The following is a 27,841-nucleotide window of genomic DNA, read 5'->3' on the forward strand; positions in this document are numbered from 1 at the left end:
GGAGAATATCCCACAAGTAATGGATGAACCCGTGGACTGGATACACCACAAGAGAAATAAATTTATCAGGTAAGCATAAATTTTGTTATTGTTGAAAACGTGTGTTCTTGTGCAAGCTGCTACCAGTGATTGAGTCAGCAGAGCGGCTCCAATACCTCGGTTCGTTTACTATTGCACTGGATGTGCACCTGGGCTTGTGAGAATACCTGACGTCTATTTAAGCCTATATTTGCCTGCATCAACGATATCACACCATTTGGCGCCTCTTCTCTTTCCTATCTTTAGGAACTGGCATTTGTTTCCCAAGAATAATGCAGATATCTGCTAAAGTGCCAAATCTCCACCCTAGAAGACAGAAAGGCACTTACCTGCATCTAGCCGTCCGGCAGAAGGACAGCTTACCCGGCATGAGAGGAAATCACTCCTCACAGAGGCCTGTGGAAAGAGGAAAGGACAGAGTAAACCGACTCTTGCTTACTAAACCTAGTCTTGCTTACAAAGTGTTAGGAAAAGCAGCAAGGCCCACCTTACAAGTTTCCAACTGCTTTAAAGCCACCAATGCCCTACTGAAGAGACTAACGTGGAGTACGGCTACACCCAAAACAAAAGAAAGATCAGAGTAAACCTACTATGGCTTTCAAAATAATAAAATCTTGCTTGTAATGAAAAATTTTCAGACACCAAAACTTTACCTCCTCCATTGACAGAGGCAAAGAGAAGGACTGGGGATTGAGGGAAGGGAAGTGATACTTAACAGCTTGGCTGTGGTGATCTTTGCCTCCTCCTGCGGGCCAGGAGTGATATTCCCAACAGTAATTGATGAAGCCGTGGACTCACCATATCTTAGGAAAGAAATTATAGCACTCTACAGATATTTGAAATAAAAAACACATTTATAACCAACACTATTTAAGAGTAAACGCTGCACATAAAGTCCCATCATGCATCTGAAAGAGCAACAATTTATAGTAAAATGAATCTTACATGAAAAAAGTTATATGGATATTAAAGTTATATAAACAAAACAAAAAACACAAACAACAAAAAAAATTAAAAAAAATAAAACAATGAACAAAAAAAAAAATTAACAAATGAGAAAACATTGCATAAAAGAAAGCTGCATTAACCTCTTAAGGACATATGACGGAATTTTTCCGTCATAAAACAATTGAGCAAACTGAAAGCTGTGTCCTTAAAGGGTTAACAAGAGCAAATATTTGTTTATTTATATATTAGTGCAGAAGTCACTTACCACATAAGAGTTAAACTTTTCAAGCAAGTTTTCCAGAAACTTTTTAGAAGAAAGAAGGGAAGCTTTGTTCAGCTGTTCTTGTCTCAAGTCATAGTCATCATGCATAGGCTAAAAAAAATAATAAATAAATACAAAGGGAAAAAAAGGTTAAAAGGACATACAAAGACATATGTGTAATGTTTTAGCATTTATAAAAACAAGCACTGCATTTCATTAAACAAGCTTGGGAATGTAACAGAAAATAGGTTTTGTAGATGGGGAAATATGAATAAAATATATGTAAGAAGCTTTTATTCCATCTTGATATTTGCTCCTGAGCAGAAAATGTCCAGTAAGCAAACTAAAAACAGCATATGCAAGTAGCTGACAGTCACTGGCTATTTAGTGCTCTGAACTTACTGTTGAGCCTCCTGAGTTGGACTTTAGCTATGTGTTTACACGGAAATGAAAATTAAACTTTCATAATTCAGAAGGTAGACTTATGAGCAGTAGTGCACTACTGGTAGCTAGCAGGTGATTGGTCACACTTTTCTAGTGAAGTATAAGGAAGAATTATGTGCCAGTACCCCTGCCACCCTATACGCTCTGAACATAGTTCATTGCTTTGTATAGAAGTGAGTGCAAATTTCAGCTGCCGGCGCATCTGCAGCTTGTGATTTATTACAGACACATGCAGCAAGTCAAACTAATGGCAGCAGTGCTAAAGGGCAAGGAGACCAGCACATACTTCTTCCTTTATTCTTCATTGTACTTCACTAGAAAAGTGTAATCATTAGTGAAAAAAGCAAAAGTGTAGCCTTCACAAACATGAATGTATTATGTTTAAGAATCTAATGCCTTTGATGAAGTTGTGTGATGCCTCAAGTGAGCTCATTAAAAGGGACATTAAAGGGACAGTCTACACCAGAATTTTTATGGTTTTAAAAGATACATAATCCCTTTATTACCCATTTCCCAGTTTTGCATAACCAACAGTTATAATAATATACTTTTAACCTCTCTGATTATCTTGTATCTAGGCCTCTGCAAACTGCCCCTTTTTTCAGTTCTTTTGACAGACTTGCAGTCTAGCCAATCAGTGCCTGCTCCCAGAAATCTTCACGTGCACGAGCAGTGTTATCTATATGAAATATGTGAACTAACACCCTCTAGTGGTGAAAAAACTGTTAAAATGCAATCTGAAAGAGGTGGGCTTCAAGGTCTAAGAAATTAGCATATGAACCTCCTAGGTTAAGCTTTCAACTAAGAATACCAAGAGAACAAAGCAAAATTGGTGATAAAAGTAAATTGGAAAATTACATGCTCTATCTGAATCATGAAAGTTTATTTTGGCCTAGACTGTCCCTTTAAACACCTGGGCACAACTACAATAGCACAGGAAAAAAACAATAGCATAGTGAGTAGCAACCGTTTTGTTCAAGTTGTGTCCAACAGTTTAATTTTCTTAATTAATGCTTTAATGAAAAATTAAACGTTGGCACCACCAATTAAACGTTTAGCCAATATTAATCTAATATTAGCCAATATTAAAAATATTCAATTAAAATGTTAAATTTTTAGTGCACAAATTATCATTAAAGACAAATATGTTAAATTATGCAATTAATTTGTGCTTTACATAGCAGAAAATGATATAATAGAAAAACATAATTTATGCTTACCTGATAAATTTATTTCTCTTGTGGTGTATCCAGTCCACGGATCATCCATTACTTGTGGGATATTCTCATTCCCAACAGGAAGTTGCAAGAGGACACCCACAGCAGAGCTGTCTATATAGCTCCTCCCCTAACTGCCATATCCATTTATTCAACCGAAAACAAACAGAGAAAGGAGAAATCATAGGGTGCAGGGTGACTGTAGTTTAAAATTAAAAAATACCTGCCTTAAAATGACAGGGCGGGCCGGGACTGGATACACCACAAGAGAAATAAATTATCAGGTAAGCATAAATTATGTTTTCTCTTGTAAGGTGTATCCAGTCCACGGATCATCCATTACTTGTGGGATACCAATACCAAAGCTAAAGTACACGGATGAAGGGAGGGACAAGGCAGGTACTTAAATGGAAGGTACCACTGCCTGTAAAAGCTTTCTCCCAAAAATAGCCTCCGAAGAAGCAAAAGTATCAAATTTGTAGAATTTTGAAAAAGTATGAAGCGAAGACCAAGTCGCCGCGCCTTGCAGATCTGTTCAACAGAAGACTCATTTTTAAAGGCCCATGTGGAAGCCACAGCTCTAGTAGAATGAGCTGTAATCCTTTCTGGAGGCAGCTGGCCAGCAGTCTCATAAGCTAAGCGGATTATGCTTTTTAGCCAAAAAAAAAAAAAGAGAGGTTGCCGAAGCCTTTTGACCTCTCCTCTGTCCAGAGTAGACAACAAACAAAGCAGATGTTTGACGAAAATCTTTAGTAGCTTGTAAGTAAAACTTTAAAGCACGAACCACGTCCAGATTGTGTAATAGACGGTTCCTTCTTTGAAGAAGGATTAGGACACAAAGACGGAACAACAATCTCTTGATTGATATTCTTATTAGATACCACCTTAGGTAAAAACCCAGGTTTGGTACGCAGAACTACCTTATCTGCATGGAAGATCAGATAAGGAGAATCACATTGTAAGGCAGATAACTCGGAAACTCTACGAGCCGAGGAAATAGCTACCAAAAAAAGAACTTTCCAAGATAAAAGTTTGATATCTATGGAATGAAGAGGTTCAAACGGAACCCCCTGAAGAACTTTAAGAACCAAATTTAAACTCCATGGTGGAGCAACAGGTTTAAACACCGGCTTGATTCTAACTAAAGCCTGACAAAATGCCTGAACGTCTGGGACATCCGCCAGACGCTTGTGCAAAAGAATAGATAGCGCAGAAATCTGTCCCTTTAAGGAACTAGCTGACAATCCTTTCTCCAATCCTTCTTGGAGAAAAAATAATATCCTGGGAATACTGACTTTACTCCATGAGTAGCCCTTGGATTCACACCAATAAAGATATTTCCGCCATATCTTATGATAGATTTTCCTGGTGACAGGCTTTCGTGCCTGAATTAAGGTATCAATGACTGACTCGGAGAAACCACGCTTTGATAAAATCAAGCGTTCAATCTCCAGGCAGTCAGCCTCAGAGAAATTAGATTTGGATGGTTGAAAGGACCTTGAAGTAGAAGGTCCTGTCTCAGCGGCAGAGTCCATGGTGGAAAGGATGACATGTCCACCAGATCTGCATACCAAGTCCTGCGTGGCCACGCAGGCGCTATCAAGATCACCGATGCTCTCTCCTGCTTGATTTTGGCAATCAGACGAGGGAGCAGAGGAAACGGTGGAAACACATAAGCCAGGTTGAAGGACCAAGGCGCTGCTAGAGCATCTATCAGCGTTGCCTTGGGGTCCCTGGACATGGATCCGTAACAAGGAAGCTTGGCGTTCTGGCGAGACGCCATGAGATCCAGTTCTGGTTTGCCCCAACGATGAACCAATTGAGCAAACACCTCCGGATGGAGATCCCACTCCCCCGGATGAAAAGTCTGACGACTTAGAAAATCCGCCTCCCAGTTCTCTACACCTGGGATATGGATAGCCGATAGGTGGCAAGAGTGAATCTCTCCCCAGCGAATTATCTTTGAGACTTCTAACATCACTAGGGAAATCCTTGTTCCCCCTTGATGGTTGATGTAAGCCACAGTCGTGATGTTGTCCGACTGAAATCTGATGAACCTCATTATCGCTAAATGAGGCCAAGCCTGAAGAGCATTGAATATCGCTCTTAGTTCCAGAATGTTTATTGGAAGGAGTGACTCCTCCTGAGTCCACAATCCATGAGCCTTCAGGGAGTTCCAGACTGCACCCCAACCTAGAAGGCTGGCATCTGTCGTCACAATTGTCCAATCTGGCCTGCGAAAGGTCATACCTTTGGACAGATGGACCCGAGATAGCCACCAGAGAAGAGAATCCCTGGTCTCTTGATCCAGATTTAGTAGAGGGGACAAATCTGTGTAATCCCCATTCCACTGACTGAGCATGCAGAGTTGCAACGGTCTGAGATGTAGGCGTGCAAATGGCACTATGTCCATTGCCGCTACCATTAAGCCGATTACTTCCATGCACTGAGCCACCAAAGGGCGAGGGATGGAATAAAGAACACGGCAGGAATTTAGAAGTTTTGATAACCTGGACTCCGTCAGGTAAATTTGCATTTCTACAGAATCTATCAGAGTCCCTAGGAAGGAAACTCTTGTAAGGGGGGATAGAGAACTCTTTTCCTCGTTCACCTTCCACCCATGCAACCTCAGAAATGCCAACACTATGTCCGTATGAGACTTGGCAATTTGGAAGTTTGACGCCTGAATTAGGATGTCGTCTAAATAAGGGGCCACTGCTATGTCCCGCGGCCTTAGGACCGCCAGAAGCGACCCCAGAACCTTCGTAAAAATTCTTGGGGCTGTAGCTAGCCCAAAGGGAAGAGCTACAAACTGGTAATGCCTGTCTAGGAAGGCAAACCTCAGAAACCGATGATGATCTTTGTGTATTGGAATGTGAAGATAAGCATCCTTTAAATCCACTGTAGTCATATATTGACCCTCCTGGATCATAGGTAGGATGGTACGAATAGTCTCCATCTTGAATGATGGAACTCTGAGGAATTTGTTTAAGATCTTTAGATCCAAAATTGGTCTGAAGGTTCCCTCTTTTTTGGGAACTACAAACAGATTTGAGTAAAATCCCTGTCTCTGTTCCTCCTTTGGAACTGGATGGATCACTCCCATAACTAGGAGGTCTTGTACACAGTGTAAGAATGCCTCTCTCTTTATCTGGTTTGCAGATAATTGTGAAAGGTGAAATCTCCCTTTTGGGGGGGAAGCCTTGAAGTCCAGAAGATATCCCTGGGATATAATTTCCAACGCCCAGGGATCCTGAACATCTCTTGCCCACGCCTGGGTGAAGAGCGAAAGTCTGCCCCCTACTAGATCCGTTATCGGCTAGGGGGCCGTTCCTTCATGCTGTCTTAGAGGCAGCAGCAGGTTTTTTGGCCTGCTTACCTTTGTTCCAGGTCTGGTTAGGTCTCCAGACCGTCTTGGACTGAGCAAAAGTTCCCTCTTGTTTTGCATTAGAGGAAGTTGATGCCGCACTTGCCTTGAAGTTTCAAAAGGCACGAAAAAACTAGACTGTTTGGCCCTTGATCTGGACCTATCCTGAGGAAGGGCATGACCTTTTCCTACAGTGATATCAGCAATAATCTCCTTCAAACTAGGCCCAAATAGGGTCTGCCCCTTGAAGGGAATGTTAAGCAGCTTAGACTTTGAAGTAACGTCAGCTGACCATGATTTAAGCCATAGCGCTCTGCGCGCCTGGATAGCAAAACCAGAATTCTTAGCCGTTAGTTTAGTCAAATGAACAATGGCATCAGAAACAAAAGAATTGGCTAGCTTAAAGGGACATTATACACTCATTTTTTCTTTGCATAAATGTTTTGTAGATGATCTATTTATATAGCCCATAAAGTTTTTAAAAAAAATAAATGTATAGTTTTGCTTATTTTTAAATAACATTGCTCTGATTTTCAGACTCCTAACCAAGCCCCAGAGTTTTATGTGAATAATGTCAGCTACCTTCTCCAGCTTACTCCTGTTTGTGTAAAGGGTCTTTTCATGCGCAAAAGAAGGGGGAGGGGGGGAGTGTCTTATTTGCCACTTGCAGTGGGCTTTCCAGCTACCTTTTCAACAGAGCCAAACTGACAGCTTCTAAGTAAGTTTTTAAACAGTTTTATACTGGATTTTTATATCAGTATCTGTGCATCTTATTCTTTATAGTAGTGTCTATTACATGCAGTTATATGAAAATGAGTGTATACTGTCCCTTTAAGTGCTCTAAGCTTGTCAAGTATGTCATCCAATGGAGTCGCTACCTGTAGAGTCTCTTCCGGAGACTCAAACCAGAACGCCTCAGCAGCAGTGACAGGAGCAATGCATGCAAGGGGCTGTAGGATAAAACCTTGTTGAATAAACATTTTCTTAAGGTAACCCTCTAACTTTTTATCCATTGGATCTAAGAAAGCACAACTGTCCTCGACAGGGATAGTAGTACGCTTTGCTAGAGTAGAAACTGCTCCCTCCACCTTAGGAACTGTCTGCCATAAGTCCCGTGTGGTGGCGTCTATTGGAAACATTTTTCTAAAAATAGGAGGGGGAGAGAACGGCACACCTGGTCTATCCCATTCCTTAGTAATAATTTCTGTAAACCTTTTAGGTATTGGAAAAACATCAGTACACACCGGCACTGCATACTATTTATCCAGTCTACACAATTTCTCTGGCACTGCAATTGTATAACAGTCATTCAGAGCAACTAAAACCTCCCTGAGTAACACGCGGAGGTGCTCAAGCTTAAATTTAAATGTAGAAATATCAGAATCAGGTTGCATCATCTTCCCTGAGTGAGAAATATCACCCACAGAAAGAAGCTCTCCTTCTTCAGCTTCTGCATATTGTGAGGCATTATCAGACATAGCTCTTAAAGCTTCAGTATGCTCTGCATTTCATCTAACTCCAGAGCTATCTCACTTTCCTCTAAATTCAGGTAGTCTGGCTAATACCGCTGACAGTGTATTATCCATTAATGCAGCCATGTCTTGTAAAGTAAACGCTATGGGCGCTCTAGATGTACTTGGCGCCATTTGAGCGGGAGTCCCTTGAGCGGGAGTCAAAGGATCTGACACGTGGGGAGAGTTAGTCGGCATAACTTCCCCCTCGTCAGATTCCTCTGGTGATACATTTTTTAAAGACAGAATATGATCTTTATTGCTTAAAGTGAAATCAGTACATTTGGTACACATTCTAAGAGGGGGCTCCACAATGGCTTTTAAACATAGTGAACAAGGAGTTTCCTCTATGTCAGACATGTTTATACAGACTAGCAATGAGACTAGCAAGCTTGGAAAACACTTTAAATCAAGTTAACAAGCAAATATAATAAACGGTACTGTGCCTTTAAGAGAAACAAATTTTGTCAGAATTTGAAAAACAGTGAAAAAAGGCAGTAAATCAAACGAAATTTTTACAGTGTGTATATTAGGCTAACAGAGCATTGCACCCACTTGCAAATGGATGATTAACCCTTTAGTTCAAAAACCGGATCAAAAAAACGATCTAGACATTTTTTAACAGTCACACCAAACTGCCACAGCCTTGCTGTGGGCCTTAACACAGTGGAAAGCCTCAGGAAACTGTTTCTAGGCAAATTTAAGCCAGCCATGTGGAAAAAACTAGGCCTCAATAAAGTTTTATCACCAAAGTATATATAACAACGTTTAAACATGCCAGCAAACGTTTTATATTGCAAATATAAAAGAGTATTACCTCAGAAAATAAGCATGATACCAGTCGCTATTAAATCACTGTATTCAGGCTTACCTTACATAAATTTGGCAACAGCAGCATTTTCTAGCATTCACATCTTCTAGAAAAATCTTAACTGCACATACCTCATAGCAGGATAACCTGCACGCCATTCCCCCGCTGAAGTTATCTCTCTCTTCAGTCATGTGTGAGAACAGCAATGGATCTTAGTTACAACCTGCTAAGATCATAGAAATCACAGGCAGATTCTTCTATTTTTCTGCCTGGAACAAAATAGTACAACTCCGGTACCATTTAAAAATAATAAACTTTTGATTGAAGTAAAATAACAGCTACATTTCACCACTTCTCTCTTACTACCTCCATGTTTGTTGAGAGTTGCAAGAGAATGACTGGGTATGGCAGTTAGGGGAGGAGCTATATAGACAGCTCTGCTGTGGGTGTCCTCTTGCAACTTCCTGTTGGGAAGGAGAATATCCCACAAGTAATGGATGATCCGTGGACTGGATACACCTTACAAGAGAACTATTAAACTGCCCCCACCTGGCTACTTCATAATGTTACCCGGATGGCAACAATTTCTGTGGAGAACACTTATAAACATGTGCTTGTGATGACAATTTGATATGTTTGATATGCAATACTTAAAAACCCACTGAAGTGGTATGTACTAGAGATAATGAATAATTTCTAGCTGTTTATTTTGTTTTAGCAACTTTGCAATAAACTATTTGCATGTGATTGAATCTTTGCATGTGCAGTTCATTTTATTGAATTTGATGCTATTCCGCAGTCTTACATATCTAAGATTTTAGATAAAATGGGTTATAATTTGAGTGCTGAAATCCCCAACTTTAGTCATGGTATCTCATATAGCTCTACCATGGTTTCTTATCTATAGTGTACTGGAATAAATAATTTTTAAGGGGTCTGCACCACTTTTGATTTCAGCTGACCCTGAGTCAATAAGTTTATATAATAAGTTTTTATCAGAGTAAAAGTTCCTATTATTCTTGTGTTAGGAAAGGTCCTGATTTTTGATGGATGTTTCTCTTCCACAATTTTGAATTGATATCTATATAATATATATATATATATATATATATATATATATATATATATATATATACACACACATACCTTCTGCTGTGCAATTAGTAGGCAAAACCTTTCTTATTTTGCCACCTGAACCTTCTTTACTGGGCTCACTTTAATCAATTACTGTATAGTATATATGTCTATAATCAATTTTGCTTGTTGTATTTTACTGTATAGATAATGTAATTATCTTTAGTGCAAGTTAAACATACTTTCTTATATCTAAGAGCTTTGAGTTTTTCCCACAGTGTATCCCCTCTGGTACAGCACAGTTCCACTTGCATGTTTTGTGTATGTCTAGGAAAATGGGTGTGACACCCTTACATGTATTTCAATATTTTACAGGGTGACACATTGCTATCTTGCTAGAGAAAATTGCTGTAATTAAATATTAACACATCAACTCATTTTAAAGCCGATCTAAAGTGAATAGGAAATTGTGCTCAGTATTTTAGCTCTGTTAAAAAAAATTAAAAAAAAATCACATTTAAATAAAATAAAATATAAATACAATATTAAAAAAGATTTAAAAAAAACAGAATATATAACATACAACTGTGAGAGGTGTTACAATGTTTGACAGAGTAAAATAAAGACATATTGTAGTGGTGATGTCATCGTGCATCGTAAAACTGCAGCAATGCTTAACACTACACAGAACGTGATGCAGGGAGACACTTACACACATAAGTGCGCACAACATATCAATAGCAGCGTGGGTTACCCCGTCATTATTCCTTTTCAGAGCTTTGACCACTTTGACTCCAAGACGCTCTCGAAATCTTACAGAAAAAAAAAAATTTGAATGTTTAAAAGTCTTCAAATCTATTAAGTGAATATGCAGTTTCTGTAAAATGTAATTTACTATAAAACATAGGTCATACTATGAAAAAAAATATTAAAAAGTCTACTATTCCATTATTAAAGGGACAGGAAACCCCAACATTTACATTCATGATTTGGATAGAACATACAATTTTAAATAACTGTTCAATTTACTTCTATTATGAAATTTGCTTCATTCTCTTGTTATTCTTTGCTGAAGGAACAGCTTTGCACTACTGGCAGCTAGCTGAACAAATCTAGTCAGCCAATCACAAGAGACAAATGTAAGCAGGCACCAATCAGCAATTAGTTCCCACTTGTGTAGAATGTGTGCGTATTCTTTTTCAACAAGGGATATAAAGAGAATGAAGCACATTTAAAAGTATCTTAAAATTACATGCTCTATCTGAATCATGCAGAATTTATTTTGAATTTCCTATCCCTTTAATGTCATGTTCAAAAAGAGAAAAACAGGATCTATACGAGTTGCTTTAAGATGATCCGACATACAAACTTATTAATCATTCACTTTCTCTAACATTGAATTAGTGATCCAGAGCAAAACTTTGGTCAGAAAGGTCATACCACTGGCATTGCTAAATATTTTTTTTATTTGTTTTAATCTTAGAAAACTGCTAACCCTTTTACACATTGTCAAATTGTTTTACTTCCTCTTCTTCAGTGTTGATGCGTATGAAATTATACCTTTTAAACATGTTAAAAATATTTTTGTTTTTGCATTTACAAATGAAAATATGCAACAAAGAAAAAAAAAATCCCTTTGATGTGCAATAATACATTTTCACAAATATTTAAATGTATAATAAAATAGAAACACAACAGTTTATTTCAGATAAGCATTCCTTACGATAAAAAATCCTATTTAAAAGGGGCCTCAAACCCAAAAAATTTCTTTCACAATTCAGAAAGATCATATGTTTTTAAACAACTTTCCAATTTACTTCTATTCAATATGTTGCTTCATTCTCTTGGTATCCTTTGTTGAAGAAGCAGCAATGCATTACTGGGAGCTAGCGGAACTTTGGGTGAGCCAGTAACATGAGGCATATATGCGCAGGCACCAATCAGCAGCTTCCTGGGCCTACCTCAGAGAACAAGCAAATAAGAAAATAGAAGTAAAATGGAAAGTTGTTTAAAATCACAGGCTCTATCCAAATTATGAAACAAAACAAAAATGGGTTTCAAGTCCCTTTAAGTTGGACACCTTGATATATATGTGTGTGTGTTTATGGTCTACCAGGAGGCAGCAATACGTATGTCAAAGCAGAGTAGGGAAGGTAGAAAACAGGAAAGCACCAAAGCAGGGAATGTGGACTCTCAATTTCATGAAAGAAATATATTTATCAGGTTTTAATTATGTTTTCTCTTATATTATGCAGTGTTCTCCCCAGGACCTTTTTAGCAGGTGCCCCACCCGGCTGATTTTACTGACCACCCAGGTAAAATTTTAGCTAATATTAAGCTAAAATTAGATAAAATTAAAATGTTAAAAGAAAAATGGCAAAAATTATCATTAATTACATTTAAGTCAAATTATCCAATGAATTTATGCTTTAGAAAGCAGAAAACTATACAATATTACACAGCCCCCACCTGGCTACTTCATAATCCCACCCAGCTACATCATAATGCCACCCGGCTGGCAACAGTTTCTGTGGAGAACACTGTTATAGTGAGAGTCAATGATTCATCACAAGTGGGATCCTATACCAAAGTAGTGCAGTCCATGAGACCCCCATGAACTGAGCTAAACTAATACAAATCAAGCATACCAGTCAATATCACTAGCGGTATAGACATGAACATGAATGGCTAAAATCTCATTTTAATGTGACTCTGTCCACCTGTTGATGCAAGACCCCTCTATCACTAATAAACAGAGTTCCTCTCTGATGATTGACACAAGCCCCTGCATAAGTCACCTCACCTTCTTAGGAGACCAAACTCCTTGCACCCTCAGAGATCCACGGATAGCACACCCCAACATAGCAGGCTAGCCCCAACATAGCAGGCTAGCATCTGTCAAGCTTACTGTCCAGTTCAGCTATTGGTAAGAAGACCCCTGAAAAATGGAATGGTGAGTCTGAAATCGGTCCAAGGACTTGTCATCTGATCCAGAGATATAACCTGAGACAGATATTTGTGAGCTCTAATTCATTGACACAAAAGAGAAAGTTGCAGAGGACTTCAATGAAATCTGGAGCAGGGGATCACAAGTTAAATGGCATCCATGAACCCCACCGCCTACATACACTCTTTGATAAATTTAGGCACCAGCCATGTGTGAACAGCAGAGAAAGTAAGGCTTCTATGTGCTCGACCACCTTCTAAAGAGAGGGAGTCGGCATCAGACTATTGTCAGAAAATGAGCCATGGAAATTAAGCTTTTGGCAAATATTCATATTCTGCATTTGTTTACTAAATGAATGCTGAATATGGCTGCAGGCACTATCATTCGGTTATTTTCAGCACCACATTTATTTGTGTAATAGTGCAAGACAGAAATATCTGTGCAAATCCAGATGCACTTTTACACAAAAAAAATACGGTGCTGAAAATAGCTGAAGACTGCTGCCATATTCAGACATTTTTGGCATTTGTTTTGTAAACTAATGAATATGAATATTTGCCAATGCCTAATGGAAATGATCTAAGTATGAGCCACCATCAGAAGGGCCCCTTATGAATGATGAATACGCTGGAGGCCATGGCAAGACCAAATAGCAGAGCCACAAGCTTGTTATGCCTGTGTAGAAAAGGCAAACTTTAGAAACTTAGAAAGTGTAACCCTTATTCCCGTTAGTAAAGACTTAGGTTTTTTGGGAGATAAAAAAAAAAAGAAACAATTCACATTAATGGAACATAAAACCCAAATTTTTTTCTTTCATAATTTAGAAAGAGCATGCAATTTTAAACAACTTTCCAATTTATTTCTATTATCTAATTTACTTCATTCTCATAATATACTTTGTTAAAAATCATATCTAAATAGGTTCTGTAGCTGCTGACTGGTGGCTGCACATAGATGCTTCATGTGATTGGCTCACCCATGTGCATTGCTATTTCTTCAACAAAGGGTACCTAAAGAATGAAGCACATTAAATAATAGAAGTACATTGGAATGTTGCTTAAAACTGTATTCTCTGTCTCAATCATGAAAGAAACTTTTTGGGTTTCATGTCCCTTTAAGCGAGCCTGCAGAATGGGTGACAGTAAGTAATGCTGCACATGCTAATATCAGTAATCCTGCCTCAGTATCCGGTTTTTGGCAAAGTGCGTTCAAACTTGTCAAAGTGCCTAAATTAGTTTTTACATTTGCATTTCATCTGGGGGCCTGTGACATCTCCCATTGGGCGAACATCTTTTATCACCCAGCTGATCTCCTGTCAACCCATCTGTCCTGGAGGCACTTTTAGAGGAAAATTGGGTTCAGAGAACACCTATCAGATGTTGTGAAGACCTAAGAGCTTCAAAGTTCCACCTACTCCATGCTGAAGGCAAAGCATAATTGAGTGTAAAAGGAATGCTGGGAGATAGCTCTGCAATGTAGGAGTGGTTTGCCTCGTCCTGGGGGACAGGAAATATATCCTTTGTATGATGAATTGCAGACTCTCACCATCATGTAAAATACATTGTATAACTTGTAAAAACATATCAAGCCTACTTTGCCATTGTATATACAAAGGTTCAACAGTCCTTAACCCTTTCGTGACAGGGTTAAAGTGTCTACATCGGAACACCTGTTCCGATGTAGACAAATTGAAACTACGCGATCGTGCATACGATCGCGAGATTTCAATTATTGGATCGCATCTGGGGGGCGTCCCTACAACCCTAGGAACGCCCTCCAGACCGCGATCAAGTCCTTGAAGCGCAGAAGGCTTCAGGACAGCCGTTTGATATGACGTTCTATTCCGTCATAACGGCTTTAAAGCCCAGTGTAAATATGACGGAATAGAACGGCATAACGGCGTTAAAAGGTTAATTCCATTTTATCTGGCTACCTACTTACACATATAAAGTTTACTTCTCCACAACACAAAAAAAAATGTTATCTATGTTTCCTCCCCTGTGGGTCGATGCAATGCATTATTCTATGTGCCTGCGTTTTTATGCAGTTTTGAGGCATGGTAAAAAAAAAAAAACTAAATCATATTTAAATTAAAGCATAGATTTTGGTTGGGATTTTTTTTATTTAGCCTCTTTTAAAAAAAGGTGGTTACCCTTGAGCTACCCACTATCTCCAGTCCTTATTCTTATACTGTGAAAACATGAATAAAATGTTGCTGCAGTAGATGCTTACATCATGAACAGTAATCTGTTAAAATGTCTAAACTGGAATAATTACTGGAGTATCTAAATATTATTTTGTCATGTATATCTACCCTATAGCACTGCGGATCATGTTGAAGCTTCATGAATAATTTTTATGTATGCACTAAAATGTATTATGCAAGGAAGTCTTTTTATTGCAATACAGTTGAACAATGCACAGTTTTCTAAGTATCCAGGTCACTGCAGATACTTTTAATGTATAATGGTTCCATCTGAATTTCTGATTTCCACTCTCTGATCAATATCATTTAGGAAACACCTTACTATTAGGTCATAATTGGCTGACATTCATCTTTTTTTTTAAATATGGTATACAAACTAAGGAAGCGACAATGCCTGTAGACCTAATATGCACAGTACATAGTTAAAAGAGCAGGGAAGTCATACATTAACATTAATGCATCCCTTCCACTCCAGTATTTGCAAGGTAATAACGTTTTACATTTATTTTCACATGCTACAACAAAACGCAAAGTTTTTACAGCATTTTAGTCCGGAGCACTCTTCTGCAATTTATTGATCATGTAAGCGAAATATGGGTGAAAGCCAATCATAGACACACAAATGCAATTCAATGATATATCTAGATTGCAAATTCTCTATTGAATGCAAAGAGCTACTTCAGTGTCTTCTGAGAAAAGAAGCAAAGTCAGGAGCATCCATTTAACTAAGCTAATATTCCAAGTAATACAGTCTATGAATGGCTGTGTCCTCAGGCCCCATTTACATAAAGACATGAAATGAAGTCCAGTGCAGGGTAAACAGATCACTTTCTCTATTTTTTGCAGTGTAGAAATGTTTTATTGGGTAAATGTCTACATGGCTTGTTGCAAACATCTCAAGGGAAAAAACATCTGGGTCGCTTACAACATTCAAAAAGATCCGCCACAGGAGCATACACATATTTTACTAGAGAACCCGTAGTCTGTATTTATCAAGCAGCGGTCATCAGACCTGTTAGGTGGAGAATTTCAATCTCTCCGGTCTCATCCGACCAGGAAAATTGACACCTCCTGCCTGTGCGATTGGCTGTGCGCGGGCGGCATTGCACACATCGCAAAATAGCGCTTGTGTACAATGTTAAATTCAGTCAGCGGAATTCTGTCCGCCAGAGGCGAGCGGCAGCGGACAGGGGCGCATATGTACGTCCCTGTCCGCCGTAGCTTGATAAATTGAGCCCTTATTGTAGACCAAGCACACTATGGGCGCCATGTACTAAGCATCGAAGTGACCCTTCGTCTGTATTTCCACGTCAAAATTCGCTCATGATCTGCATCTCGTATTTACCAATCTGCGATTGAATAGAAAAACAGAATTTATGTTTACCTGATAAATTACTTTCTCCAACGGTGTGTCCGGTCCACGGCGTCATCCTTACTTGTGGGATATTCTCTTCCCCAACAGGAAATGGCAAAGAGCCCAGCAAAGCTGGTCACATGATCCCTCCTAGGCTCCGCCTTCCCCAGTCATTCGACCGACGTAAAGGAGGAATATTTGCATAGGAGAAATCATATGATACCGTGGTGACTGTAGTTAAAGAAAATAAATCATCAGACCTGATTAAAAAACCAGGGCGGGCCGTGGACCGGACACACCGTTGGAGAAAGTAATTTATCAGGTAAACATAAATTCTGTTTTCTCCAACATAGGTGTGTCCGGTCCACGGCGTCATCCTTACTTGTGGGAACCAATACCAAAGCTTTAGGACACGGATGATGGGAGGGAGCAAATCAGGTCATCTAGATGGAAGGCACCACGGTTTGCAAAACCTTTCTCCCAAAAATAGCCTCAGAAGAAGCAAAAGTATCAAATTTGTAAAATTTAGTAAAAGTGTGCAGTGAAGACCAAGTCACTGCCTTACATATCTGATCAACAGAAGCCTCGTTCTTAAAGGCCCATGTGGAAGCCACAGCCCTAGTGGAATGAGCTGTGATTCTTTCAGGAGGCTGCCGTCCGGCAGTCTCATAAGCCAATCTGATGATGCTTTTAAGCCAAAAAGATAGAGAGGTAGAAGTTGCTTTTTTGACCTCTCCTTTTACCAGAATAAACAACAAACAAGGAAGATGTTTGTCTGAAATCCTTTGTAGCATCTAAATAGAATTTTAGAGCACGAACTACATCCAAGTTGTGCAACAAACGTTCCTTCTTTGAAACTGGATTCGGACACAAAGAAGGCACGACTATCTCCTGGTTAATGTTTTTGTTAGAAACAACTTTCGGAAAAAAACCAGGTTTAGTACGCAGAACCACCTTATCTGCATGGAACACCAGATAAGGAGGAGAACACTGCAGAGCAGATAACTCTGAAACTCTTCTAGCAGAAGAAATTGCAACCAAAAACAAAACTTTCCAAGATAATAACTTGATATCAACGGAATGTAGGGGCTCAAACGGAACCCCCTGAAGAACTGAAAGAACTAAATTGAGACTCCAAGGAGGACTCAAAGGTTTGTAAACAGGCTTGATTCTAACCAGAGCCTGAACAAAAGCCTGAACATCTGGCACAGCCGCCAGCTTTTTGTGAAGTAAAACAGATAAAGCAGAAATCTGTCCCTTCAAAGAACTTGCAGATAATCCTTTCTCCAAACCTTCTTGAAGAAAGGATAGAATCTTAGGAATTTTTATCTTGTTCCATGGTAATCCTTTAGATTCACACCAACAGATATATTTGTTCCATATTTTATGGTAGATTTTTCTAGTTACAGGCTTTCTGGCCTGAACAAGAGTATCAATGACAGAATCTGAGAACCCTCGCTTTGATAAAATCAAGCGTTCAATCTCCAAGCAGTCAGTTGGAGTGAAACCAGATTCGGATGTTCGAACGGACCTTGAACAAGAAGGTCCTGTCTCAAAGGTAGCTTCCATGGTGGAGCCGATGACATATTCACCAGGTCTGCATACCAAGTCCTGCGTGGCCACGCAGGAGCTATCAAGATCACCGATGCCCTCTCCTGATTGATCCTGGCTACCAGCCTGGGGATGAGAGGAAACGGTGGGAATACATAAGCTAGGTTGAAGGTCCAAGGTGCTACTAGTGCATCTACTAGAGTCGCCTTGGGATCCCTGGATCTGGACCCGTAGCAAGGAACCTTGAAGTTCTGACGAGAGGCCATCAGATCCATGTCTGGAATGCCCCACAATTGAGTTATTTGGGCAAAGATTTCCGGATGGAGTTCCCACTCCCCCGGATGAAATGTCTGACGACTCAGAAAATCCGCTTCCCAATTTTCCACGCCTGGGATGTGGATTGCAGACAAGTGGCAGGAGTGAGTCTCCGCCCATTGAATGATTTTGGTCACTTCTTCCATCGCCAGGGAACTCCTTGTTCCCCCCTGATGGTTGATATACGCAACAGTCGTCATGTTATCTGATTGAAACCGTACGAATTTGGCCTTTGCTAGCTGAGGCCAAGCCTTGAGAGCATTGAATATCGCTCTCAGTTCCAGAATGTTTATCGGGAGAAGAGATTCTTCCCGAGACCAAAGACCCTGAGCCTTCAGGGGTTCCCAGACCGCGCCCCAGCCTACCAGACTGGCGTCGGTCGTGACAATGACCCACTCTGGTCTGCGGAAGCTCATCCCCTGTGACAGGTTGTCCAGGGTTAGCCACCAACGGAGTGAATCTCTGGTCCTCTGATTTACCTGTATCGTCGGAGACAAGTCTGTATAATCCCCATTCCACTGACTGAGCATGCACAGTTGTAATGGTCTCAGATGAATTCGCGCAAAAGGAACTATGTCCATTGCCGCGACCATCAAACCTATTACTTCCATGCACTGTGCTATGGAAGGAAGAAGAACAGAATGAAGTACTTGACAAGAGCTTAGAAGTTTTGATTTTCTGGCCTCTGTCAGAAAAATCCTCATTTCTAAGGAATCTATTATTGTTCCCAAGAAGGGAACTCTTGTTGACGGAGATAGAGAACTTTTTTCTACGTTCACTTTCCACCCGTGAGATCTGAGAAAGGCCAGAACAATGTCCGTATGAGCCTTTGCTTGTGGTAGGGACGACGCTTGAATCAGTATGTCGTCCAAGTAAGGTACTACTGCAATGCCCCTTGGTCGTAGCACCGCTAGAAGGGACCCTAGTACCTTTGTGAAAATTCTTGGAGCAGTGGCTAATCCGAATGGAAGTGCCACAAACTGGTAATAATGTTCCTTGTGGATAGGAATATGTAGATACGCATCCTTTAAATCCACCGTGGTCATGAATTGACCTTCCTGGATGGAAGGAAGAATTGTCCGAATGGTTTCCATTTTGAACGATGGAACCTTGAGAAACTTGTTTAGGATCTTGAGATCTAAGATTGGTCTGAATGTTCCCTCTTTTTTGGGAACTATGAACAGATTGGAGTAGAATCCCATCCCTTGTTCTCCTAATGGAACAGGATGAATCACCCCCATTTTTAACAGGTCTTCTACACAATGTAAGAATGCCTGTTTTTTTATGTGGTCTGAAGACAATTGAGACCTGTGGAACCTCCCCCTTGGGGGAAGCTCCTTGAATTCCAGAAGATAACCTTGGGAGACTATTTCTAGCGCCCAAGGATCCAGAACATCTCTTGCCCAAGCCTGAGCGAAGAGAGAAAGTCTGCCCCCCACCAGATCCGGTCCCGGATCGGGGGCCAACATCTCATGCTGTCTTGGTAGCAGTGGCAGGTTTCTTGGCCTGCTTACCTTTGTTCCAGCCTTGCATTGGCCTCCAGGCTGGCTTGGTTTGAGAAGTATTATCCTCTTGCTTAGAGGATGTAGCACTTGGGGCTGGTCCGTTTCTGCGAAAGGGACGAAAATTTGGTTTATTTTTAGCCTTGAAAGACCTATCCTGAGGAAGGGCGTGGCCCTTACCCCCAGTGATATCAGAAATAATCTCTTTCAAGTCAGGGCCAAACAGCGTTTTCCCCTTGAAAGGTATGTTAAGCAATTTGTTCTTGGAAGACGCATCCGCTGACCAAGATTTTAGCCAAAGCGCTCTGCGCGCCACAATAGCAAACCCTGAATTTTTCGCCGCTAATCTAGCCAATTGCAAAGTGGCGTCTAAAGTAAAAGAGTTAGCCAATTTGAGAGCATGAATTCTGTCCATAATCTCCTCATAAGAAGAATCTTTATTGAGCGACTTTTCTAGTTCATCGAACCAGAAACACGCTGCTGTAGTGACAGGAACAATGCATGAAATTGGTTGTAGAAGGTAACCTTGCTGAACAAACATCTTTTTAAGCAAACCCTCTAATTTTTTATCCATAGGATCTTTGAAAGCACAACTATCTTCTATAGGGATAGTAGTGCGTTTGTTTAGAGTAGAAACCGCCCCCTCGACCTTGGGGACTGTCTGCCATAAGTACTTTCTGGGGTCGACCATAGGAAACAATTTCTTAAATATAGGGGGAGGGACAAAAGGTATGCCGGGCCTTTCCCATTCTTTGTTTACAATGTCCGCCACCCGCTTGGGTATAGGAAAAGCTTCGGGGGGCCCCGGGACCTCTAGGAACTTGTCCATCTTACATAATTTCTCTGGAATGACCAAATTCTCACAATCATCCAGAGTAGATAACACCTCCTTAAGTAGAGCGCGGAGATGTTCCAATTTAAATTTGAATGTAATCACATCAGGTTCAGCTTATTGAGAAATTTTCCCTGAATCTGAAATTTCTCCCTCAGACAAAACCTCCCTGGCCCCCTCAGACTGGTGTAGGGGCATTTCAGAACCATTATCATCAGCGTCCTCATGCTCTTCAGTATTTTCTAAAACAGAGCAGTCGCGCTTTCGCTGATAAGTGGGCATTTTGGCTAAAATGTTTTTGATAGAATTATCCATTACAGCCGTTAATTGTTGCATAGTAAGGAGTATTGGCGCACTAGATGTACTAGGGGCCTCCTGTGTGGGCAAGACTGGTGTAGACGAAGGAGGGGATGATGCAGTACCATGCTTACTCCCCTCACTTGAGGAATCATCTTGGGCATCATTTTCTCTAAATTTTGTGTCACATAAATCACATCTATTTAAATGAGAAGGAACCTTTGCTTCCTTACATACAGAACATAGTCTATCTGATAGTTCAGACATGTTAAACAGGCATAAACTTGATAACAAAGTACAAAAAACGTTTTAAAATAAAACCGTTACTGTCACTTTAAATTTTAAACTGAACACACTTTATTACTGAAAATGTGAAAAAGTATGAAGGAATTGTTCAAAATTCACCAAAATTACACCACAGTGTCTTAAAGCCTTAAAAGTATTGCACACCAAATTTGAAAGCTTTAACTCTTAAAATAACGGAACCCCTATACAGTCCCTGGTATCTGCTTTGCTGAGACCCAACCAAGCCCAAAGGGGAATACGATACCAAATGACACCTTCAGTAAGCTTTTTCTATGTATCTGAGCTCCTCACACATGCATCTGCATGCCTTGCTTCCCAAAAACAACTGCGCAATAGAGGCGCGAAAATGAGGCTCTGCCTATGATTAGAGAAGGCCCCCAGTGAAAAAGGTGTCCAATACAGTGCCTGCCGGTTATTTTACATAATTCCCAAGAATAAAATAACTCCTCAAAGCTATGAAGTATTAAAAATGCTTATAAATCAATCGTTTTAGCCCAGAAAAATGTCTACCAGTCTTTAAAGCCCTTGTTAAGCCCTTTATTCTCATTTAATAAAAATGGCTTACCGGATCCCATAGGGAAAATGACAGCTTCCAGCATTACCACGTCTTGTTAGAAATGTGTCATACCTCAAGCAGCAAAAGTCTGCTCACTGTTTCCCCCAACTGAAGTTAATTCCTCTCAACAGTCCTGTGTGGAAACAGCCATCGATTTTAGTAACGGTTGCTAAAATCATTTTCCTCTTACAAACAGAAATCTTCATCTCTTTTCTGTTTCAGAGTAAATAGTACATACCAGCACTATTTTAAAATAACAAACTCTTGATTGAAGAATAAAAACTACATTTAAACACCAAAAAACTCTAAGCCATCTCCGTGGAGATGTTGCCTGTACAACGGCAAAGAGAATGACTGGGGAAGGCGGAGCCTAGGAGGGATCATGTGACCAGCTTTGCTGGGCTCTTTGCCATTTCCTGTTGGGGAAGAGAATATCCCACAAGTAAGGATGACGCCGTGGACCGGACACACCTATGTTGGAGAAAAACACTATTTTTCATCAGCTATTGTAATTTTACGCAACTGATCGTTCCTAACCCTTTTTCCACGTACTACATGTTCGATCGCACGTAAATTCGATTTAATCGGCAATTATGAATGTTACAAGTAATCCGCCCGCTCCAATTTTCACTTTAACTTTGCGTGATTTGCTTTGCGACCATTTAGGTAGCGAATACAATAGAAAACTATAGGGGGTATCAACCTGACGCCAAGTTGAAGTACTTAAGTGAAAGGACTAGACTACAATAGTTTCATTATTGGTTTTTGGATCACTGAATGAAGATGGAGACACTTTTACATATGTTTCTATTCAGAATGATTCAATTACGAGGAAGAAGGGCTATACAGGCACCGGTTGAAAACAATGGATTGCAAAGAAGGAGAGGTATAAGAATCAGAGTCCCTAGAGTTTTCCTTCCACGTATGGGTTTGGAAGGCATTTCTGATCAGGAGATTATCCAGAGATTCCGTTTGGACAGAGAAGCTATTATGGAACTTTATAATGAAATAGCAGAATACCTGGAGCCTATGACAGCGCGTCATACCCGGACTATTAAAACTGTTGGCAGCCTTACACTTTTTTGCCACCGGTTCATTCCAAGCTGTGTCTAGCGTTGTAATTGGCATCAGCTAGTCTGCTTTTTCGAGGCACCTCACCAAAGTCATTGATGCATTGATGGTCGTCTTTCCAAGGTACGTGTGCCTTCCATCGACTCCTGAAGATTGGCAATCTGTGAAGTCTAACTTTTATAGAATGTCCGGAATGCCCAATGTCCTTGGAGCCATCGATTGCACACATGTTGCAGTCAAACCATCACGAGAACGTGAGGAAGTTTTCAGGAACCGAAAACAGTACCATTCTCTCAACGTTCAGATAGTGTGTGATCATAACATGAAAATAATCAGTGTCCGTTCTAACTTCCCTGGATCCTGTCATGATTCCTATATCTTGCGTCAGTCTGGGATATATTGGAAGTTTGAGGATGGAGATTCCTGAAGGATGGCCGTTTCTTCTTTTTCTATGTAAAATATAGTTGTATTTTAATTGTCACTTTCATTATGTTATTGAGTTTGATGATATATGTAACTCAATAACAGTTAATTGTCTTTAAATATATCATCTTTATCATATTATAAATGTTAATGTTTATTTTTTTATTTTTTCATAGGGGACGCTGGTTATTTCAGTAGAGAATGGTTATTCACACCATATAACAATCCTCGAAGAAGATGTGAGGTTAAATTCAACGAGGCAGGATTCAATATCTTTTTTCGTTGGTACTTGAGCACTCACAGCGTCACTAATTTTTTCCCAAATAAACCTTTTACGGGCACCGGGGGTTTGCTTGACTCGACTACCATAAATATTATCATAGTATTCAAGTACAAGATCAACAAGTACAACATTCTGTTGATGAGAGAAATTAGGGTTGCGAGTCTTCTTGGAAGTAGCTGAATCTCCGGAGCAAGCCATCTTCTCAAAGTAAATACCAAAAAGTAAATGAACAATATTCTAAGATTACTGGGAAAATGCAAATTCTTATACATGTCATCAGCTAAACCTTGCCGCTTGTATGACGATTATGACACTTAGATGGTCACGTGGGTGAAGAACTAAACCAATTAGGTCGTAGACTGCTTAGTAATTTTGTTCTTTCGTGCCGAGCGAAGCTTCAAAGTTATCAATAATCCGATTGTCTTCGACACAGATTAGATGCGAAATTTTACGGCTTGGTTTTTAGTACATTCATGTAATGAAGTTCTATCCGCATGGTGTGAATGCCGGCGGGTTAATTTGATACGGTCTGTGCGAAAATTTTGACGCCTTAGTACATGGCCACCTATGAGTAAACCCATGTGAGAGCTTGCCTGTATTTCTATGTAAAAAGCACTTCAAAGTTTCTATCTTTGTGTGGAAACTATATACAAATTTATATCAGTGCAGGTGCACATTTGTAGCTTCACATGAAAACCATATAATAGCATTACATTTCACACAAAAACTTTGTAAACGTTTGTGTAAAAAATAAATTTGTTTTATACGTTTTATGTAAGTGCGCCTGTGTGAAATTGTTCCCTGTTATGCTACAGTTACACATCGTCTTTGCATGATGCTCTGATGCAGATTTAGTGTCATAAAACAAATGTACATACTTTTCCTGTGTGTCACTGTCTTGACTTTACTTGTCCCCTTGCCTATAATAGTGGCTCCAGCAAGCAGGTAGAAATATTTTACAGTTTGAGAAGTAGTGAATTTGTGGGGCCAAGACAGTTCCACCTCCTTTTGAATAGCAGTGGCCTGAGAGGTCAAAATTGCAAGCCCATATTGTTTTCTGCAACAATTAATGCATCTGGGGAAGTGTTAAAGGGACACTAAACCCATTTTTATTTATTTAAAGGGACACTGAACCCAATTTTTTTCTTTTATGTTTCAAATAGAGCATGCAATTTTAAGCAACCTTCTAATTTACTCCTATTATCAATTTTTCTTCATTCTCTTGCTATCTTTATTTGAAAAAGAAGGCAGCTAAGGTTTTTTTATTTTGGTTCAGTACTCTGGACAGCACTTTTTTATTGGTGAATTTATTTATCCACCAATCAGCAAGGACAACCCAGGTTGTTCACCAAAAAATGGGCCGGCATCTAAACTTATTTCATTCTTGCATTTAAAATAAAGATAATAAAGAAAATGAAGAAAATTTGATAATAGGAGTAAATTAGAAAGTTGCTTAAAATTTCATGCTCTATCTGAATCAGAAAAGAAAAAAATGTGGGTTCAGTGCCCCTTTAATGATTCAGATAGAGCTTGCAATTGTAAGCAACTTTCTAATTTTTCTTCATTCTTTTGCTATCTTTATTTAAAAAGCAGGAATGTACAGCTTAAGAGCCAGGCCATTTTTTGTTGAGAACCTGGGTTATACTTGCTTATTGGTTTGCTAAATGTAGCACCAATAAGCAAGCGCTATCCATGGTTTGCTTATTGGTTTGCTAAATGTAGCCACCAATAAGCAAGCACTATCCATGGTGCTGAACCTAAAATGGGCTGGCTCCTAAGCTTTAAATTTCTGCTTTTTAAATAAAGATAGCAAGAGAACAAAGAAAAATTGATAATACCCGACTCAAATCATGAAATAAAAAATGTGGGTTTAGTATCCCTTTAAGTATGTGACAACATATGTATGCTGATTTTAAATAGTAGATGCTCATATATCACATTTTTGTTGTGTATTTCCACTACACTTGATTCTAAAGAGAGCTATAAACAGGGATATGTTTTACTGTACCTTTAAAAAAATATTTGTACTGTTAAAAAACATTTATTCCCTGCAAGCCATGAATACTTAAATAGTTATAGTGAATCATCCTCAAAATGTAGCTAATTACCATCAAAGTGATTTAGCTAGATCCAGGTGCCATGCAAAGCATTGTAATGCAGGCATCTAAATGGAGGAAATTAGTTTATGAAGATGATATCTAAAGCAGCAGAAGAGGAAAGGGAGAACATCAGGATGATTACAAGGCAGCAATACTCCAGCCTAAAGCTAAATCAATGCAAATACACTTTAATATAAAACTAACTGACATTTACTGATTCAGAACGTGTTCCTCTAGCCTGTGTGTATTAAATACTATTTATAAAAACATTTGTCTTCACAAAGTTAAACAGAAGATGGATTTGCATCATGACAAGATGATTAGCTACTTACTTTGGTAGCTGAGTAAATGCCAGGAATCCTGCTTTGGAAGCCACTAATCTCCTGACTGCCTGGAATTGGCTTTCAAGCTCAGGGTTAGATGCTGCCAGATCTCCTTCTTGGGAAAGTAACGATGTTATGGCATTATTTATCAACTTCTCTTTGTTTTCAGAAAAAAGGCCCTGTTTCAAACAGACAGATTCATATGAAAGGAAAACATTCAAATGTGACATATTCATATCATTTTGTATTAAACTCACATTGAGGAGTCCAAAAATAAAAAAATATATGTTGCGTGGACACAAAATTTTGCAAATACCTAATATCATAAAGAGACCAAGAATAAAGCCATTTCTAAATCAAGTCAGTTCTGTTTATTTAAACCACATAATTGTATAACTAAAGAGGAAACAGAGAAAGAAAGAGATGCAATTAAAATGTGATTTACTGTGAATTGGCTGTAGAACGTTATTCATTAATAAGGCAAATAATGAAACACAAGTACAGTATTATACCATGTCCCAAATGCTCATTAAAAAAATAAAAAAGATGACTTTTTTTTAAAACTGCACTAATGGATAAAAAAAATGGCAAAACAGATGTATCAGTTACATTTCCCTTCAGCTAGGAAACACTAACAAAATCTTATTTTCTGATTTACATACAAAATGCATTATTGTTACGATAGCTACTTGTCATCGGGACGAGCACTAACATTCACAGCATCTGATGATAAATACTGCTGTGTTACACTTCAGAGCTTGGATAAAACATCATGATATGCTGTTTATGTGGAGACAGGAAGATAATAGGCACTTAGCGCACAGACATAATGTGCAGGGGAGTTACTGCAGAAGATTACATGTTATACTGAAGCTTATTATCTGGTAATGACATAGTACATTTCATTGTATTTAAAGTATCATTTAAAGACCGTTGCATTCTCAGGATTCGTAGCAAAGATTATTTGGAATACATTGTGCAACTAAAACATATCTTAATATTTATGCTCTTGATTGTTTTTTTCTGTTTTATAACCAATCTAACCATTTTCAGCAGTCACATCACATGTGTCTGGAGTGCACAGATGTTAGTCCTCCTGCTTAAAGGGACATTAAACCACAACATTTTCTTTCATGATTCAGATAGAAAATACAATTTTAAACAACATTCCTATTTACTTCTATTACCTAATTTGCTTCATTCTTTAGATATCTTTTGTTAAAGAAATAGCAATACACATAGGTGAGCCAATCACATGAGGCATCTAAGTGCAGCCACCAATCGGAAGCTACTGAGCCTATCTAGAATATGCTTTTCAGGAAAGAATATCAAGAGAATGAAGCAAAATAGAGAATAGAAGTAAATTAGAAAGTTGTTTAAAATGGTATTCTACATCTGAGTCATGAAAGAAAAAAATTGGGTTTAATGTCCCTTTAAGTACCTATTTCTCCTTAGGAAAGTGTAGACTTACCAGCTGGCAAACTCGGCTTAACAAGAAATCCAATTTAAAGGGACATGAAACCCATTTTTTTTTTGACGATTCAGATAGAGTATATGATTTTAACCAACTCTTCAATTTACTTCTATTGTCAATTTAGCTTCATTCTCTTGGTATCCTTTATTGAATGAGCAGCAATGCACTACTGGGAGCTAGCTGAACACATCAATAAGCCAATGACAAGAGGCATATATGTGCAGCCATTCATCAGCAGCTAGCTCCCAGCTCCTGAGACTACCCAGTTATGCTTTTCAACAAAGGATAAAAAAGTAAACCAAGCAAATTAGATAATAGAAGTTTAAGAAGGGATAACAGGAACAAAGCACATTTACAAATAGAAGCAAATTTAAAATAGTCTTAAAATGACCTGCTCCATCTGAATCATGCAAGTTTAATTTTGACTTTCCTATCCCTTTAAAGGTACATGAAACCCAAAAAAATTTCTTTCATGATTTAGACAGAGCACGCAAATTTAAACAACTTTCCAATGTACTTCTTTTATCTAATTTGCTTTGTTCCCTTTGTATACTTTGTTTAAAAGCATATCTAGATAGGCTCAGAAGCTGGGAGCTAGCTACTGATTGGTGGCTGCACATATATGCCTC

General features: G+C 39.1%; 1 protein-coding gene across 4 annotated transcripts in view; it reads right to left on the bottom strand.

The window, feature by feature from the left end:
- The window catches only part of DNAJC13 (DnaJ heat shock protein family (Hsp40) member C13), a 709,325-nt gene that overhangs the window by 356,072 nt on the left and 325,412 nt on the right, over positions 1 to 27,841 (bottom strand). For all 4 annotated transcript variants that reach the window (XR_008402530.1, XM_053714290.1, XM_053714292.1 and 1 more), the window contains exons 12-14: positions 25,748 to 25,917; positions 10,386 to 10,485; positions 1,253 to 1,360 (exon numbers count right to left, since the gene is read on the bottom strand). Coding sequence is in view for 3 of the 4 variants with exons in the window: in XM_053714290.1 (XP_053570265.1) it covers positions 1,253 to 1,360; positions 10,386 to 10,485; positions 25,748 to 25,917 (378 nt within the window). In the remaining variant the exon portion in view is untranslated. The remainder of the gene's footprint in view (positions 1 to 1,252; positions 1,361 to 10,385; positions 10,486 to 25,747; positions 25,918 to 27,841) is intronic.

This window comes from Bombina bombina, chromosome 5, assembly GCF_027579735.1.
Source record: "Bombina bombina isolate aBomBom1 chromosome 5, aBomBom1.pri, whole genome shotgun sequence".
Lineage (NCBI taxonomy): Eukaryota > Metazoa > Chordata > Amphibia > Anura > Bombinatoridae > Bombina > Bombina bombina.